Here is a 17,102-nt window from a genome sequence, read left to right on the forward strand (position 1 = left end):
GCATCAGCTCCTACCTTCTTTGATGATGAGCAGTGTTGTGGAAATGTAAACCTAATAAACCCTTTCCTCTTCAACTTGCTTTTTTGGGGCATGGTTTTTCATTGCAGCAATAGAAACCTGAACTAAGGCAATGGTGAAGACAGAGGAAGACGGATAAGAAAATGGTTTTAAAAGTTAGAAGATGTAGGTTTGAGTCCTAGGTCTTCAACTGAGTAGCTTTGTGACTTTGCACAAATTCGTGTGCTTGTTAAAACAACTTCAAGAAGAGAGATTGAATGTACTTCTCTCCCACTGAGCCTTCTGTGCTAGCAGGGTCTCCACACAGCTGATGCTCAGATGAATCTATAAATAGATGCCCAGATGGTGAAGGGGTTTGTCCATGGTATAGCAAGGACAGGTAACAGGGGTTGGGCTTAAACCCAGCCTACTAACTCCAAGCCCAAATTCTCAGGCTTCATTTGACTCTTGTGAAGTAGTCTTTGGAGTCAGGGGAGATCCTAAAAGATCTCCTTGTGTGAAGAGATGATGCTGAATTAACAACCTTATTTTAAATGTAACTTTTAATTCTTTGTGAATTTCATACACTGTATTTTGATCATATTCACCCTGCTTCTCTTCCTAGCTTCTACACAGTCCACTCCTCTCTCCCCTTTCAACATTATGTCCTCTTTTTTTTTAATCCCCCAACCATCTTGTTTTTAAGTGGTGAAACTAAGTTCCAAATAAGAGACTAGTGTGAAGGTATCTGTATATGAATTGCTAAAAGGTGTCACCTTCCAGGCTGGTGCGGTACAAACTGAAGTCTCTTCTAGGTGGGTAAATAGTGACACAACACTCTAGAAAGACTTAGAGCTAGAACTAGAGTTTCAGCCTCCTGAAGAGAAATCTTTGTGCAAAATACAAGCTGTATAGTCCTTATCCTCCACTGGTTAGTAGCAAAACCAGAACTCTGACTTTGTTGTTGTTTGTTTGTTTTGTTTTTCCCCCTGAATTGCAAGCAAGGCCTTCATTCCTTAACAGTCACCGTTTTATCAAAGTGACTTAGAAGAAGGGCTACCTAGATAACACCTGAAAAAGGAATTCTCTCCAACCCCAGGCTTTAAGGGTCTCTTTCTCCTACCACTTATTCCTAGTAGACAAGGAAAAGCTTTGCTAGTGGGCATCACAGAATGCTATCCTCCAAGCATAACAGCCATCACTATCTTCATTAGAGTAGGTATGACTGCTTGCAAAAGACTCTCAAGATTGGACCTGTTGGTGTTCCCTTATAGAAAGGGGTCATTGGACCCTTACCTGAGATTTCAGTCACTCCTCCCTGAACCTTCCTGCCAGCTATATATTTATCTCCCACTGCATGTGATCTCATGGTCTCAGGAGATGTTCAAGTACAATCAATGTAACCATTACATTAAGTTGAACTTGGCCAACCAAATAGCAGAACCAACAAGAAGTCTCACCCAATCATGGATAATGACTTCCCCATAGCTGTGTAGATAGAATCCTCTATTTGGGCAACTCTGTACTTTAACATCTCCTGAGACCATGAGATCACATGCAGTGGGAGATAAATATATAGCTGGCAGGAAGGTGGAATGGACTCTGTTTACATTTCCTCAGGAAAATCTCATGCAAGAACATGACTCTTCTTTTCCTGTGCAGAACATGATTTTAGAGGTCTCTTCTCCATCTCTCCCATTTCCTTCTTGAAAGCCGAACTTACCAGACTCCAAGAGCCTCCCAGTATTGCAACTTTAACATACCTCAGAGCTAGTCACCACCTAGAAGAACTCAATATTCTATCAAATCCTATCCATACACTCAGAGACAAAGAGGATAAGGCCAAGAGAGAAGAAAGGATTTGCCAAGGTCATGGGTTGTGGAATAGTAGGATTGAAAGTTTATTTCAGAATCAAGGGGATATTTTTTCTCTCCATAAGAACATTGATAAAGCATTTATTCTTTTTTGAAAAGTCTGAAGGGTGGCATTTTCTCAAGGAGTTTAACTGACATTGAAGCTAAGAATTGACTATTGCAATTTCTTAGGTGAAACAGGGCATAAGAAACATAATAAAGAAGAAGTCCTTCATGTCTTTCCCATGTGGAAGATGGCATGTCCCTTACCTACATGTTCTAAGGACCCCAAATCCAAATATGGACAAAAGAGCCATGCTGCCTGGAAAAAAATATCTGCTTATGTCTCTAATATTTTTGTGACTAGACTTTCCTTGGGCAAAAAAGTAAGGGCTTTCCCTTCTCAGAGGGTTACTGTGGGAACCAACTGGTACTGTCCATGTGAGATGCTGAAGACACCACCTAGTTTGAGGTAAATGTTACACGCCTGTTCCCTGTTTTCATGGCCTGATATTTAGGGTCTTTCACAGTATGGCCCTCACCTCTTATGCCACCAATCTGGACATCATGCAAGGTGAGCATAGTTAAGATTTATAAGCTAATTGCATGAAAGAGATCCTCCATAAAATGACTGATAAATTTCCCATTGAATCTCAAGATTTAACAAGCCTGGGCTGCTCCTGGGCCTCTACTGTCCTTTTAACTGGTGTTTATGCATGGTGCATGACTGCCCGGTGTATGGAGGCCACAGCTTTGAAAACGTGTACAGCCCACACGTCATTCTCCAAGGGTGTCTATTCACTCAAGGTTCCAGAAGCATGGATCAGAGTTGTGGGCCCCTTGTAAGCACCCTGTGTTTGATTCCTTGATTTCTAGAAAACACCAGGGACCATGAGCAGGAGACTTAACTTCTCTGTATATGTTAGATTCCTTCTCTGCAATGTGACAAGGGCATAACGATCTATCTGCTTGGTTTATGGCAGTTTTGGGGGGTATACCCCCACAGGCACCCTTGCTACTCCTTCCTGTGGGAGGGGAAGGACTTGTCTGATTGGCCAACTCAAGGAACTGAATTTGTTGGGCCTAGGCTCCTCAGGAATGTTTTGGGTTTTGTTTTGTTGTTTATGTCTCATGTCTGCTTTGTTTTGTGTGGTTCTAGGTAGTTAATCTGGGTGTAGTAGGCAAGTATTCTACCAAAGATCTCTACCCTGAAGCCTCAGCATCCTGGAAGTTTAGAGATATAAATATGGAGCCCTACAGGAAAGCTCCATTCTGGTCTGCTCTTGGCCACATGCTGTGCTTTCTGGAAGCTGCTCACTCTCCTACTTGTGGCTGATGGGATGTTGAATTTGGAGGTAAGTCAAATAGAAGTCATTTTGGGCCATAGATGCACACCATGTCTTCAAACTTGGTCTTCATCAACAATAGAGCTAATATTTTTACCTCTGACTTTCTCATTCCTGAATTCCTTATAAATTAAGCAGTGAGATGAGAATGTTAAAAGGACTGTGTTAACTATCATCCTTTTTTTTTAATTGCCAGCAGAGGGCACCAGATCTCATTCAAGGTGGTTATGGGCCACCATGTGGTTGCTGGGAATTGAACTCAGGACCTCTGGAAGAACAGTCAGTGCTCTTAACCGCTGAGCCATCTCTCTAGCCCCCAACTATCATCCTTTTAACTTCAGTGGAGTGATGATACAGACAAGACACTGAGAACAGTGTCTGGCAGATTGTATTCATCTAATGTTTCGTGCTGCATCAATGCTGTTTACTATTATTCCTTCAAAATGCATCACAATTTTCTTCCTCTGGAAAACTCTTACTCATCATTCAAGCCTCATCTCACATAGGACATCTTCTCTGACTATATCCATTCCTACGTTCCCAAAGGATTAAGAATGCCATCCTCTGTGACCTCTCAGCCCAAATGGGGCCAAGCCTACCTCATATTCCTAGTGCTTGGTATCATGTATGTACTTAGTGAAGAAAATAAGGAAGAAAGTGAGCAAGGAAGGAGGGAAGGAAGGAAGGAAGAGAGGGAAGGAGGGAGGGAAGAAAGGAGGGAGGGAGGGAAGGAGAGAGGGAGGGAAAGTAGATGCAAGGAAAGAAGGAAGGCAGAGCGGAAACAGAAAGAAGAAAAAAAAGTAGTGGGAAGGGTTCTTCAGCAGAAACAGAATAGCAGCAAAGGCCAGATCTCAGCAAGAATGGGCAGATGTATGCTCTTGGGAAGAGTCCAGAAGGAAGAGAAGATGCAGGAGGGGTAAGATTGCTAGTGGGTAAGGAGCATGGGGTGATGCTTGGTGACACTATACAGGCTTCAAGTCCAGGCTAAATAGCTTGGGTGCCTTCTGATGACCAGTGGGCACCACCAAAAGATTTCACAGTGATAGCAGGTACTAGGTGAGCAGCAGTTTAGGAACTAAGACCAGAAATGATAGTGTTCCTGACTTCAGTGCACTATTGTGCTCCTCTAGATGTCCAAGCCATGAATTCTGGTATCTACCACCCCAGAGACATATCTTTACTGTAGAATCAATTATTAAAACCAATTTGCTATCAACTCCAACTTTGAAATGTGTTTTGGCTGCTTGCAGGACAGAGTGGGGAGCTGACTCCACAGACATCTAGCCATCTGGCCTTTTTGGAGAAACTGACTGGGAGGCTCATTTGAATAATTGGTTTTGGTGGTGTGCACTTGAGGGTTAGACACCTGATTACACCAAGGGTCCAAGTGTCCTTTCAGACTCCATAAAAACATCACCCAGGTTACATAAAGCAGGAGAGTCTCTAGGAGGTAAGGGTCTGTCTGGCCTTGGCCATTGCTTCAGCTGAATCTGAAGTGTGTGATTGGTTATGCCCTTCAGTGGGTTAGTTTCTCTATGATCTGATTTCTTTGACTAAGGAAGGAGCATAACTCCTGTGCTGTCTCTGCCACAGGCTTCTCAAAAGGCTCTATGAAAAGATAGGGGAGTTGCGACTCAGCCAAATAAATGGAAGAGGATGGATTTAGGTAAATATTGAGGTTAAGGAGAGTCCAGCATCAGATAGTCAAGTGCATATGGGCAGTGTCAGGAGTGTGGTCCCCAGGATGAGGTTTGTGATGGACCCTTCCCAGCTTTATCCTGATAATGAGATCAGTATGCTAGAAGGAGTTGCCTGTGCCCCAGTTTACTTGTCTGTCAATAGGGAATAATGGCGCAACTGTGCTAATGGTTAAAAGAAACAATAGATGCAAAATCCTTGGAATGGTGCCAGGTCCAAAGAAGTAATACATGTTAGCTGTTATCACTATCTCCATTACCATCATCATTCAGTCATAGATACCATGCCTCAAAGACAGTCAATGACAAATATCTGGAGCATGCTTGGAGGACAGTGGGAAAGACAGGGTGTGAGGCTACATATGACAATTTGAAAAGCTCTGAGTGCTTCAACCTGCAAAGCAGGAGTTATCTTTGGTGGGAAAAGGGGAAGAGCAAATCTTCCAACAACTGAATAGCACCAGTGAGCCTTCAGAAGGCAGAGACAGTCAGCACTTGGACAGTGTCTTCGTTACGGTTTCTATCACTGTGAAGGGACACCAGGACCACAGCAACTCTTTACAAAGGAAAATATTTAATTGGGGTAGCTTCTACTCTCAGAGGTTTAGTCCATTATCATCATGGTGCACCATGGTGGTGTGCAGGCAAACATGGTCCTGGAGAAGTAGCTGAGTGCCCTAAATCTTGACATGCAGATCACATGAAATGTTTTGTTCTCACTGAGCATTGCTTGAGAATATATGTGACCTCAAAGCCCACCTCCACAGAGACACACTTTCTCCAACAAGATCACATCTACTCCAACAAGGTCACACCCCTCAATAGTGCCACTCTCTTTTGGGTGTCATTTTCTTTCAAACCATCACAAACAGGAAGTCCTTTCTAACCAGCAGAAGGAGCACCAATGAAGCAGATACCTTGAATGTTGGGGACCACTGTGTCTGAGCTACCACAGTCAGAGGTTCACACAGCCCTCAATGATGCTGCGGGGGGGGGGGGGGAGGGGGAGTTGCTGCCTTTGGCAAGGCACTGCGCCAGGTATCTGCCCTTGATGCTGTGAGAGAGGAAAGGTGGAGACTTAGGAAAGAGTAGCTGGTGGAGCTATCAAGGGGTCTGTGTGGAGCATCGTTTTCCATTTCTAGCTCAATGGAATAAGTTATGTGTTGATACTGACAAAACAAATAGAACATGAACATTATTGTAGAGTGTATACAGTTGATTTTATGTTCCATTCCACACTTTGGACAGCTTAAAATGTCCTTCATTTCTCCTCTGATTCTGGGATGAAAACAGGTCAGTTAGTATTTAATGTTATTTTTTTCTGTTCTCCTTAGAACCCTTTTATGACTATTGAATTCCTAAGATTCCCCATTCCTAAGTTTTTGTGACCTGTGTGTACATGGACATACATGAGTTTATTTACATCACATTCGTAACAGGAACCTATAGAGGTTATAAAGAACTTAAGTATTGGTTTTCCTAGAACTGGAGTCACAGGTAAGCTACAGGATTTGGTTGCTAGGAACCAAATCCAGGTCCTTTTCAAGAGCAGTAAGCACTCTTAACTCGGAGGCATCTTTCTAGAACCAGGTTCCTCATCCTTTAAAAACCCTTCCTTGTCACTCCCAATCAGAAGGAGGCTCTCAGTTTCAAGAGACAGTAAAATACAAGGTCAAAAATGAAGCGCTGCTCTCCTGGGAACACTGATATGGGTGAGCTTTTGTGCCAGAGAACCTAGGACAGTTCTGTATTACCTCCGTGCCTCCTTGCCCTTCTCTGTTTAAAATGGGGCTGTCACACCAACTCCCCCACAGGGCTTTGGTTAGAACTGAAGTAGATAAGCCACAGGGTGCACAGCAAGTAGATGCTTTTCGTCTTACTTCAGTTACAAATACAGGTTTTTGTTTTGGTTTTTGTTTTTTTAATTGGAGAAGGCTGAAGCTGGTTAGTGCTTTCTGTTTTCTCAAGTACCAGCACAGGGCACCAGCACCCAGCAAGTCCTCAACAAAGCAGCTGAGAGGAGATTTATGGCATCGAAGTATCTCTGCTACAGTAGGATTACCAGGGATGAGAGGCACACTGACCCCAAGCCCCTGCTGCTCCTATAGTATCTGCTTCTACCTCAGGGTCTGCAGTGCTGGGCCAAAAAGCAGAATCAGTTTTGCAGCACCCAGAGAGATCTGTTCCACCCCGACCTCCACACTCCCAAGAAGCATTCAGGTCTTCAGAAGATGAGAAATTTCACAGTATCCTTCTATCTTTTGGGTAACTGCGTATTTTATGATGACTAATAGGCAATTACTATGGTAATATTGCAATTCAGCATGTGTGAGGTTTGGGAAATGAGAAATTATGGGTAACTACTTTGGACTCATTTCTATGGTAACAAAAAGTAATTGTCATTAAATACCAGTTATACTGAGGCTGTACCTGGTAATTATAGATTTTTATGCCCAGAAACATAAATAAAACCAATAAATTTATTCCAAGGTCTATGACTGTTTACTTATACGTGGCTCTATGGAGTACACAATGACAAACACCTAATTAAGCAATGCAAACCCAACACAGAATTTCATATTGTCATATGGAGATGAAAAGTCTGTTTTTCGTTGGCAAGGCATTATCAATGCTGGGGAAATATGGTGGGGTGCAGGAGCCGGTAGGGCTGCCTTCTCTGCAAAGGAAACAAGAGTGGAGGTGGTGGCAAAGAGAGGTGCCAGTCCCTCAGCCTGCATGCAGAGCCTTGTGTTCTGCAACTCACTGGGAATTGCTTACTTATTTTAAACTGAGCTGCCTATCGCCCACACCTTGATTCCTGACAGCTAAGCTTGCAGCTTCTTGCCTCTGTGATGCTGGAGGTTGCAATGTCTATCCCACAAGACCTGAGTTGCCAGATACCCTTGGAACTATTTGAAAACATCCACATTGCAAAATCAGTCATGCTACTTTTTTCTTTTCTGTTTTGAAATGTGGTAAAGTACAATACAACATATTAACCAATGTAAGCGTGTGGCTCAGTGGCATTAGACACCTGTAATGTGCTGCTATGAGCACTGTCCTTGAAACCTAGGCCTGTTAACCCACCACACAGTGGCTTCCTCCTCTCTCCTTCTCAAGCCATCATAGTGCTTTCTGTTTGTGATTTCAGTGACTACTTGGAGTTCCTCATTTAAGTAGAATCCAATAGTATTTGTCTTTTGGAGACTGATTTATGTCACTTGGCATCACTATTCTCAAGGTTCATTCATGCTGCAGCCATGCTTCTCCTGATAGAGTCTCCCCTAGAGCACCTACTAAATGATGAAAGTTGCCTTTTACTACAGTTAGTCCCCCAAGAAGGCTAGAGGAATATTGAGACTTGGAGTGAAATTTGTGTTGTCCCAAGACAACAAGCCCTGGAGGCTGAGAAAGAAAACCTTAGCCTCCAACTAAGACTGGTGAAAGAGTCAGAGCCCAGAGACCTGGGGTGTGAGCCTAGAGTCTTGCCAGTGGTCCTTCACTTCTTAGGCTCAGTTTCCCATTTTCTCTAATGGACAATAATAAAAGCTGACCTTTCTTTCTCAAACCACTGTACGGATCAAACACAGTATTTAGGTGCTTTTAAAAGCACTGGGCTCTATGAGATAACAGAGTGATGCCTTGGAATGGAAAGTTTGATAGGTCCTGATAGTCATTCATCCTGTTAAATCGGAAGAGTAGTCATGTCTTAGTAGTATGCGATTAAACAGGTGGGGTTGGAGACTGACAGCACCCAGCCGTAGTTCCTCTCTTCTGGGGAATTCAGCTTTGTGTCACAGCACAATCAGTACAAACCACTGCTTAGTTTATTTGTTCATTCAGAAAACAGAGATAAAGGGCTCATTCTGTGTCAGCCACTATGACAGGCCTGAAAGGGAACAAGGCAGACAAAGTGACACATATACATGATTATAAATCAGGCCAAGACGATGCTAGGTGCTGGGAAAGGGTACAGTGGGGAGCCCACTGTCTATACAGGTGCTGGGAAGGCCTTCCCATGGATCACTTTGAGACCTGACATCTGCAAGGGGAAACGGGAATTGTAATTGGAGTGTTGTGATCAAGATAGAGTGCATATCTGCCCTATGTCTTTATTTTACACAATAAAGGTTATGTATTGTTGTATCATATAACAATTGTAGAAGTTGCTGTGGAATATACTATGGATGCTTAATATTGTGACATAAACTTGAATATGGGTCATATATACTCTTAACACAGTCACAGTATGGTACCACACACAGTAATCTAGTGTGTAGACTCTGCTGCTCTTTAGCATAATGAATATTCCCGGAATAGTATAACAACCATCTGCTGATCTGCTGCTATTATGTTCTAGAGTAAAGTGTGTGTGCATATCTCTCTCTCTCTCTCTCTCTCTCTCTCTCTCTCTCTCTCTCTCTCTCTCTCTTTTTCAGGGAGTCCAAGCTGCCCTCAAATTCACTGTGTAGCCAAGGATGACCTTGAGTTTCTGACATTCCAGACTCTACCTCCTGAGTGCTAGGATTATAGACATGTGTCACTGTCTGGTATTATGCAGTGCTGGCCATTGAACTCAGAGATCTGTGAGTGTTGGTCAATGAATCTACCAACTGAGCCACACACCCAGGTTACATTAACCTTCTCTACCTGACTATTAGCACTATAGTGTAGGTGTTTGTGTTATTAAATATATAGTCTGAGCTGATAGAAGTGGGAAATTGACTGTGTTTTTCTTTCCTATATTGGATCACATGCTTCATTAATATGGAGAAAAGAGGGTAAGGGGGAGGAAGAGAGGGAAGGAAGAGATTTTTATTTAGAACTTACAACATGCCCAGTACTGTGCCTGAAGTATAGTATCTCCCAAAGTTCTCATAACTCTTTCATTTCCCACTGACAGATGATGATTGATTGATAAATAAATAGACAGACAGACAGACAGACAGACAGACAGACAGATAGATAGATAGATAGATAGATAGATAGATAGATAGATAGATAGATAGATAGATAGAGCATAGTGAGGCAATGTCAGTTATCCAAGGTCCTGGGCCACATAGATGGTGGATCAGAAGTTGATGTCACACCTGACTAACACCAAAGGCCATGTTATCACTCACTGACCTTCACGACTCTGTAGATAGCTACTACATCCCTTCACAGTGCAGGGGAGTGGCCTGGGACCTGCCTTTCCACCCACATGAGGTGCTTCATAGCAGGCAGTCCTGTCATGCTATAGCCTCAGAGTCAGCCAGGTCCAGTCCTGACTGCAGCGGGGTAGACGACAGGGAGGACAGCCCTTCATCCTTGCCTACCCATCACTGGTCATAGACCTGGGGCAGATTATTTAGCTTCACCAGGGCACTGAACCTTCAGAGGGAGATGCTGAGAGAAAGAAAGTCAAAGGGTACAAGAGGAAAGCAGAGACATGACTGCCTGTGTTCTGACCGCTGTCTTGTGATCTCACCAGCATCCTGTGAACTCTGGCTTTGTATGTTGCCCCAGAGATCTAAAGTCCAACCTCCCTCTTTCCTTCCCTTGCAACCATCCCTCTGCTACTAAGCTAGTCTGAGTGGATTTTTATGTTTGCAAGCAGAAAAGGCCTAACAGAGCCCTTCCTTCAGAGTTGTGAGGATGAGATGAAATATGTGTGAGGGTTTGACAGACCATTGAGTCAGCAAGCAGACTTCTTGTAATGCCATTACCCAAAATGTTTCATAACCCGAACATAGGTGGTGGGCTGTATGGACCATAGCACTTAACCTTTTATAAACATTGAGGTCTCTTTTTCTCTTTGGGTCCTGCTTGTGTTCATGGCCATATGCACCATTCTGAAAGGTCTTATTGTGAATTCTGTGTTTAACTTCACTTAGTTCAGCATTTGTCAAATTTATTTGAACTCTGGATTCTTTTCCATGCCATACACCTTAGAAAGTTACAGCAAACCCAATAAATACTGCTGCAGAGAGAGCATGGGAGGACCTGGCATGAAGAAACTGGAATCAGGGGAAGCTGCATTGGTGGAACCGGTGTGGGGACTTCTAGGGCACCTTGAAACTATGCATTCTCAGTCTTTATTACTGTCTTTCCTACACTCTAAAGCTGTAGAAACGAATACTCATGATTGATAGGCTACATTTGGCTATTCCGATCTGTTTTAATAACAGGAATTAATGCTGTGGTTAGAGACTTTTTGCAACTCTCATAATAAGAAAGAATCATATATTGTTACTTAGGAAAATGTTGGGAGTTGAAACTTTACCATGAAACTATTTCAGGGCAGTGGAGCTACCTGCCCTCTGCCTACCCCCTCCCCCGTCACAAAATCGTGACCTTGAAGATGTATAGAAGGCATCTTCCTTCTTTCCTACACCCTGACCACCCAAACCAGACGGAAAAGAGGCATGTTGACCAAGGTCATGGGCCTATTTCTAGCTAACCCTTCCCTGGACAGCAGAAGATGACATAAATAAGCATGTAGAACGGCAGAATTGACCTCTCTCTGATCATTGCAGCTCTTGTAATTAAACAGAAATGTTAACATAAATCAAATGGCCTTTCTACCACTATTATCACTAACCACACATGCTGTCTGGGGAAGGTAGAACGGGATTACTCTTGGGCCTGCAACAAGCCATAAAACCTGCAGATGCTAATGAGCCATCACTCCAGCCAATTAAGAGAAGAAGCAAAATTGACTTTAATGAAGGTTTCATGCATCCCATGGGTCTCTCTCCGACCCAGAGGGTGCTAGAGAGCCCCTCTGGACCCAATTTCCATGGTTTTAGAGAGTACTAAAACAGCCTTGTGTAAAATGGTTCTAGCTGGTTGTGGGGATATCTTATATCTGAACTCAGCCAAGGGCCTTGGAAGTCTCATCTATTTTCTTTCTTTATCTTTATGGCCATCCCTTTCATTCACTTGCACTCATCTTTTTCTGAGCATCTGTTATTTGCTCATTTCTGCTGCTAGATAGTGAGGACACAATGACTGTCCTATTTCTGGGAACCTGAAGTTTGATGGGTTCATGAACACCTTCCAAAGCTGTAGTAATGAATTCCCATGATTGATTGGCTTCTTGTTCCTTTTTCAATAACAAGACCTGTGAGAACACAGAAGGCAGTTGCTACTTCTTCTGGGGGTTTGGGGAAAGGATTTCTTTGTCTTGTTTTTTTTGGTTTTTTTTTTGGGGGGGGTTTTCGAGACAGGGTTTCTCTGTATTGTTTTGGAGCCTGTCCTGGAACTCGCTCGGTAGACCAGGCTTGGTCTCGAACTTACTCTGCCTCCCAAGTGCTGGGATCAAAGGCGTGTGTCATCACCGCCCGGCAGGGAAACGATTTCTAAAAGACAGACGTAAGCTGAACTGCCAAGAGAGCAGGTGAATAAGGGATGAAACGGTTTTACAAAAAGGGTTCTGTCGTAAAGGAAAAGTAGCAGGAGCCAACATGCTTCTTTGGGGCATTAGGCTTTGCTTGGAGAAGAGCAACAGGCTTGTCTTGGAGAAGTCAGAGGAACATCTCTGGGAGGAAAGAGAGTGGGACAGACTAAAGTCAGGGCAGACACAGGCATCAGGTCACACAAAGCCTGATATGCAAAGTGTGGGGAGGATGGCTGTTGTCTCCAAGGTTATGGACCTGATCAAATCTAAAGTCATATAATGTGGGCAGTGAAGTTAGACAGTCAATTATCTACCACTATGTGGTGTTGGGCAAGTCAGTTGTCTCAGCTGTGAAATAAGGGTAATAAGACTATCTATCTTTGAGAACTCAATGTTCTTTTGGCAAATGATCCCCTGGGCAGTGGAATTTTAAGCTGTAAATTATGGTTCTATGACAGGAGAAAAAATATTCAACATATGGCATATGAGTTGGAATGAGGCTGAGTGGCATGTCCACCCAAAGAGAAGTACTGTCCACATGATCCGTGCTCCTCTTTTCGCTCATTAATGATCTTCCAGGAGAAACACAGCAACAGCCCAGGGAGCATTATAACCATCATCTGTAGTTCTACAAAGTATATTCCTCTCCATTCTTTCCAATACGACTGCCCTGCTGGAGAATTGTCTCTCTCTTTTGTTTGTTTGTTTGTTTTGTTTTGTTTTTGTTTTTCGAGACAGGGTTTCTCTGTGTAGCTTTTGAGCCTATCCTGGCACTCGCTCTGTAGATCAGGCTGGCCTCAAACTCATAGAGATTCACCTGCCTCTGCTTCTCAAGTGCTGGGATTAAAGGTGTGTGCCACCAACGCCTGGCCTGAATTGTTGTCTCTTATACAAGACAAATTGAACATCATAGAGGAAAAGTGAGTCCCTCAAGCACATAGAAGAAGTAGGTGCTAAAATTAATATTAGTTCTTCTGGTTCTTAGTCTATCAGTCTGCTCAGAAAACCCCAGCAAGTGACTTTGGATAGTTGTCTATAAATGGCCAAGGACATTAGCTGCTCTTGGGAGGTGAAGTAACATTTTTTATAATTTTTAAATTTCCTCTAATAATGCCTCTAATGGTTAGTCTAGAAATTCCTTCTCAGGTTTATTACCTGGTTTCTTCCGGTTTTCATACCTCCATCCTGTCACTTTCTGCTTTTAAACATCTTCCCCAGTCCCTCACCTGTAGTTGCCCAGGTAGACTCCATCAGGGTTGAGCATTGGTGCAATCTTGAAGACCAAGTGTTCTCGTAGGACACGGGCAATTGGATGCTGACTGACAAGGAAGTCAATGATCCCTAGGAAGAGAGACCAGTGTGGATTAGCCTCAAGTGTTTCAAGAAGGAGGGGGGCACATTTTTCTTAGTCCATAAAATGACAAGAGGGCCAGTCACTTTTGGCTTCTGTCACCAGCTACTGTCTATATATAATTATGAATATATGACTAGGTATTTCCCAATGAATAATCCAAATATATCTTTTTTTTCTAACAGAAGGTGGTTCAAGACATCGCATTGTGGCCTAGGGACAAGACAGGGAAGCATTTCATGCAGATGGAGCAGAGAGGGTTTTCCAAGCATTTGAGCTGGGCCTTGGGAGTCCTGAATGACAGCAACAAATTCAGGAAGGTGCCATCATCACGTAACCACAGGGGCATTCCTGAAGTGTCCCCTCTAGTACCCTTCTGATGATGCTCTGCATCTATCCATAGGAAAGGGATTGAGTGACATAAACAGCCCTCAGCTCTGTCCCTCCCCTCTGTTCTGTTTCATGTGTCTGCTTCTCCACTGGAGACGTGAACATACAGTCAAAATACTGCTCTAACGTTTCATGAAGTTGGTGTAATGCCATAAAGTGGTAGAAGACTCTCCCAAATGCAGAGGGGACTTGTTTCCTACTGGATAAGAGGGAGCCTCTGAACTGGGCCCTTACAGATCTTGACAGACAGGCATGAGGAAGACAGCAGGGTAACTAAGAACAATTCATGTGCCCAGCAGCAGACACTTAGCTCTTGGAATGATAAATCACTTCAGAGTTCATTCCAAAGCCGCTGTGACCAGCAAGGGACATCTCAGGCTTTTCATTATGCCAGGCTGAGAATCCATGGGCAGCCCAGGGCCAGTTGGACATCATTTACTTCTCGGCTGACGCGGCAGTGGACCAGATGCCCTAATTTATTTGTTGGTCCTCATATTAGAGTTGCAGTTTGCCAATAAACAGGCAGGGTAATGATGCCAGGCGCCCTTGTTAGGGGCTAATAATTGCTTAATCTGTCCGCTAATTGACCCTGGCTCCCTGGGCAGCCCTCCATCAAGGAGCCAGCCGGCACTCAGGGCTGGGCCATGCTGCCTCAGAGAATGGCTTCTGGAAATGGAGGCACTCACCTCCTTCACAGATGAGCAGATTAATTGGGCTGCCAATTAGGCACCTAATAAAAGAATGAGGGAAAACAAAGCCAGACAGACTATGGCTATCCAGAGCTCACTTTCCCAGGTGGACTTGGGGGAATGAGAGGGTAAATTTTAGACCCATCACTTAGCTCTAAGTCAGAGTTAACTGAACTGGAACCCTTCCCACCCACCCTTCTTCCTACCCCCACCCCCACCCACCCCCACCTCCACATGCTAGGTATCAAACTCAGGTCCTTGTGTTTGGAAGACAAGCAATGTACTGCCCGACCCCTCTCCCCAGACCCTGACCAGTCAGTCTTCTTACAAGAGGAGAGTTATTAGATGTCTCTCTGTCTCTCCCTCCCTCCCTCTCTGTCTCTGTCTGTCTGTCTCTGTCTCTCCCTCCCTCCCTCTCTGTCTCTCTCTCTGTCTCTCTCTGTCTCTCTCTGTCTCTCTCTCTCTCTCTCTCTCTCTCTCTCTCTCTCTCTCTCTGTGTGTGTGTGTGTGTGTGTGTGTGTGTGTGTTTATAGCCTGGTAGGATGGTAGGGTGGTTTCTAGAAGAGGGACTGAACAACATTGTCCAGAGGTTTGATGAGGCAAAGAAGGGCTGAGGAGGTTCTGGGTAGAGGGCCAGCCACATTATGAAGGCAAGGTAGCAGGAAGTGAAGCATAATAAGAAGGACCACAGGAGAAAGCAGGCAGGGAGAGTCAATGGCATGCCTGGGCATTGTCAAACACATTGTACAGAGGAAGCAGAGGGATCCAGGAAGCAGAAAAGACTTGCGAATTTATATTTGAATGTTAGCTGCTTACTGGCTGAAAGTGTTGAGAACTTCCTCTGACCAGTTTTCTCATTTCAATGGAAGGATGATACTCAGTGTGTCAAGTGAGGTGGGGATAGCCTCCACCTTGCTAGGAGACACCAATAGCCACCATGACACCAGTCTTTGCTATAGTCATGATTTGTCATATCCTTTCCTTTAACTATGTATCATCAGGACTTGGGGGAAACAGGACAACAGGAAGGTGAGGAAGAGAAGGGAAGTGACTGAAGATCTAACACTAAAGTTAGACACAGAGATTCTGGCCTGATGCCAATCTCCAGCTGGCTGGGATATGCTCTGCCAGACCAACCTTATAGTCAACCAAATCTTATCTTCATTGTCCTTATTTCTCCTGGAATGCTTGGCTCAGGACTGAGCCCACAGTGGGTGCTTAAGAAATGCCTATAGATGGAGCTGGAGAGATGGCTCAGCTGTTAAGGGCACATATTGCTCTTGTAGAGAACCCAAGTTTGGTTCCCAGCACCCACATCAGGTGGATCATACCCTGCCTGCAATTCTAAAGGGTATTTGATGCCTCTAGCTTCCATGGTTACCTTCACTCATGTGAACATGTCCACACAGGTGCACACAAGCACATAGAATTTTCATTAATAAAACTAAAGGTTTCTAAGAAAGAGAAAGAAATGCTTATTGATGGGTCATCCCTGACAAACCCTGAGGCTAGCTGAACTAACAGCCACTCACTCAGCAAACTGGGCATCCTAAGAAGAATACCATTTTCTTGCAGTGGAGCCATGCACAATAAGACAGTGAATTCACACTTACTAGCCAATGCCCTAATGAGAGCTGCATGGAACCATTAGAACCCGCACAAGGCTCTTGATCCAACCAAGGCTCATGGTGGAAGGGGTGAGAAAGGGTCTTGGGTAAAAGGCCAGCAAGATGAAGGACACCAGGAAGGTAACCAAGCAGAGGAATGCTTACACCAAGCCTTGGTGACAAGAAGGAAGATGGCCTCAATGGAAGCACACAGTTCTTAATTAGGGGTTTAACTTCAGGGTTAAAAGTACAGTTGGAAACTGTAGTCTTCAGGTTTGAGTCCTTCTTGGATGCCATTCACTTGTTGTGTGGCCTTACTCTCTCCACCCCTCAGTTTCCCCAGAAGTTAAAAACGAGACAGTAATAATTATTAGGGGATCTACAAAGACTATGAGTTCATACAAACCAAGTGTCTCACATGGAATAAGCATGTACATGTATTTTTTTAATTGTGGCTTTCCCACAGGTGATGGGAAGGGAGGAGAAATTTCAGGGACAAATAGGAGAAGCAAACAAGGCTATATGTGTATGTACACATATATATTATGGTATATATCATATATTATTTTACATGTGATGTATAAACAAAAAATACTAGAGAATCACTATAGGATTTAAAGCTAGGAAGACACAGGTCAATTCTTGGATTTGGAGAGCGCTCCTAGCTACAGTATGCTAGGGGGCAAGAGTCATGGTGGGCAGGGCTTTGACAGCCAGGAGGGATAGATGTGCAGAGAGAACTCATTAGATATAAAGCAACTGGCATGAGGAGTCAGGATCTGACCTGCTG

The 17,102-nt window shown here is 43.9% G+C and overlaps 1 protein-coding gene across 10 annotated transcripts in view; it reads right to left on the reverse strand.

The window, feature by feature from the left end:
- LOC101826706 (AGBL carboxypeptidase 4) overlaps window positions 1–17,102 on the reverse strand; it is a 1,098,260-nt gene that overhangs the window by 118,070 nt on the left and 963,088 nt on the right. For all 10 annotated transcript variants that reach the window (XM_040756958.1, XM_040756964.1, XM_040756959.1 and 7 more), the window contains one exon: window positions 13,502–13,616. In XM_040756958.1, coding sequence (XP_040612892.1) covers window positions 13,502–13,616 — 115 coding nt within the window. The remainder of the gene's footprint in view (window positions 1–13,501; window positions 13,617–17,102) is intronic.

The sequence above is a fragment of the Mesocricetus auratus genome, unplaced genomic scaffold, assembly GCF_017639785.1.
Source record: "Mesocricetus auratus isolate SY011 unplaced genomic scaffold, BCM_Maur_2.0 Super-Scaffold_100014, whole genome shotgun sequence".
Classification (NCBI taxonomy): domain Eukaryota; kingdom Metazoa; phylum Chordata; class Mammalia; order Rodentia; family Cricetidae; genus Mesocricetus; species Mesocricetus auratus.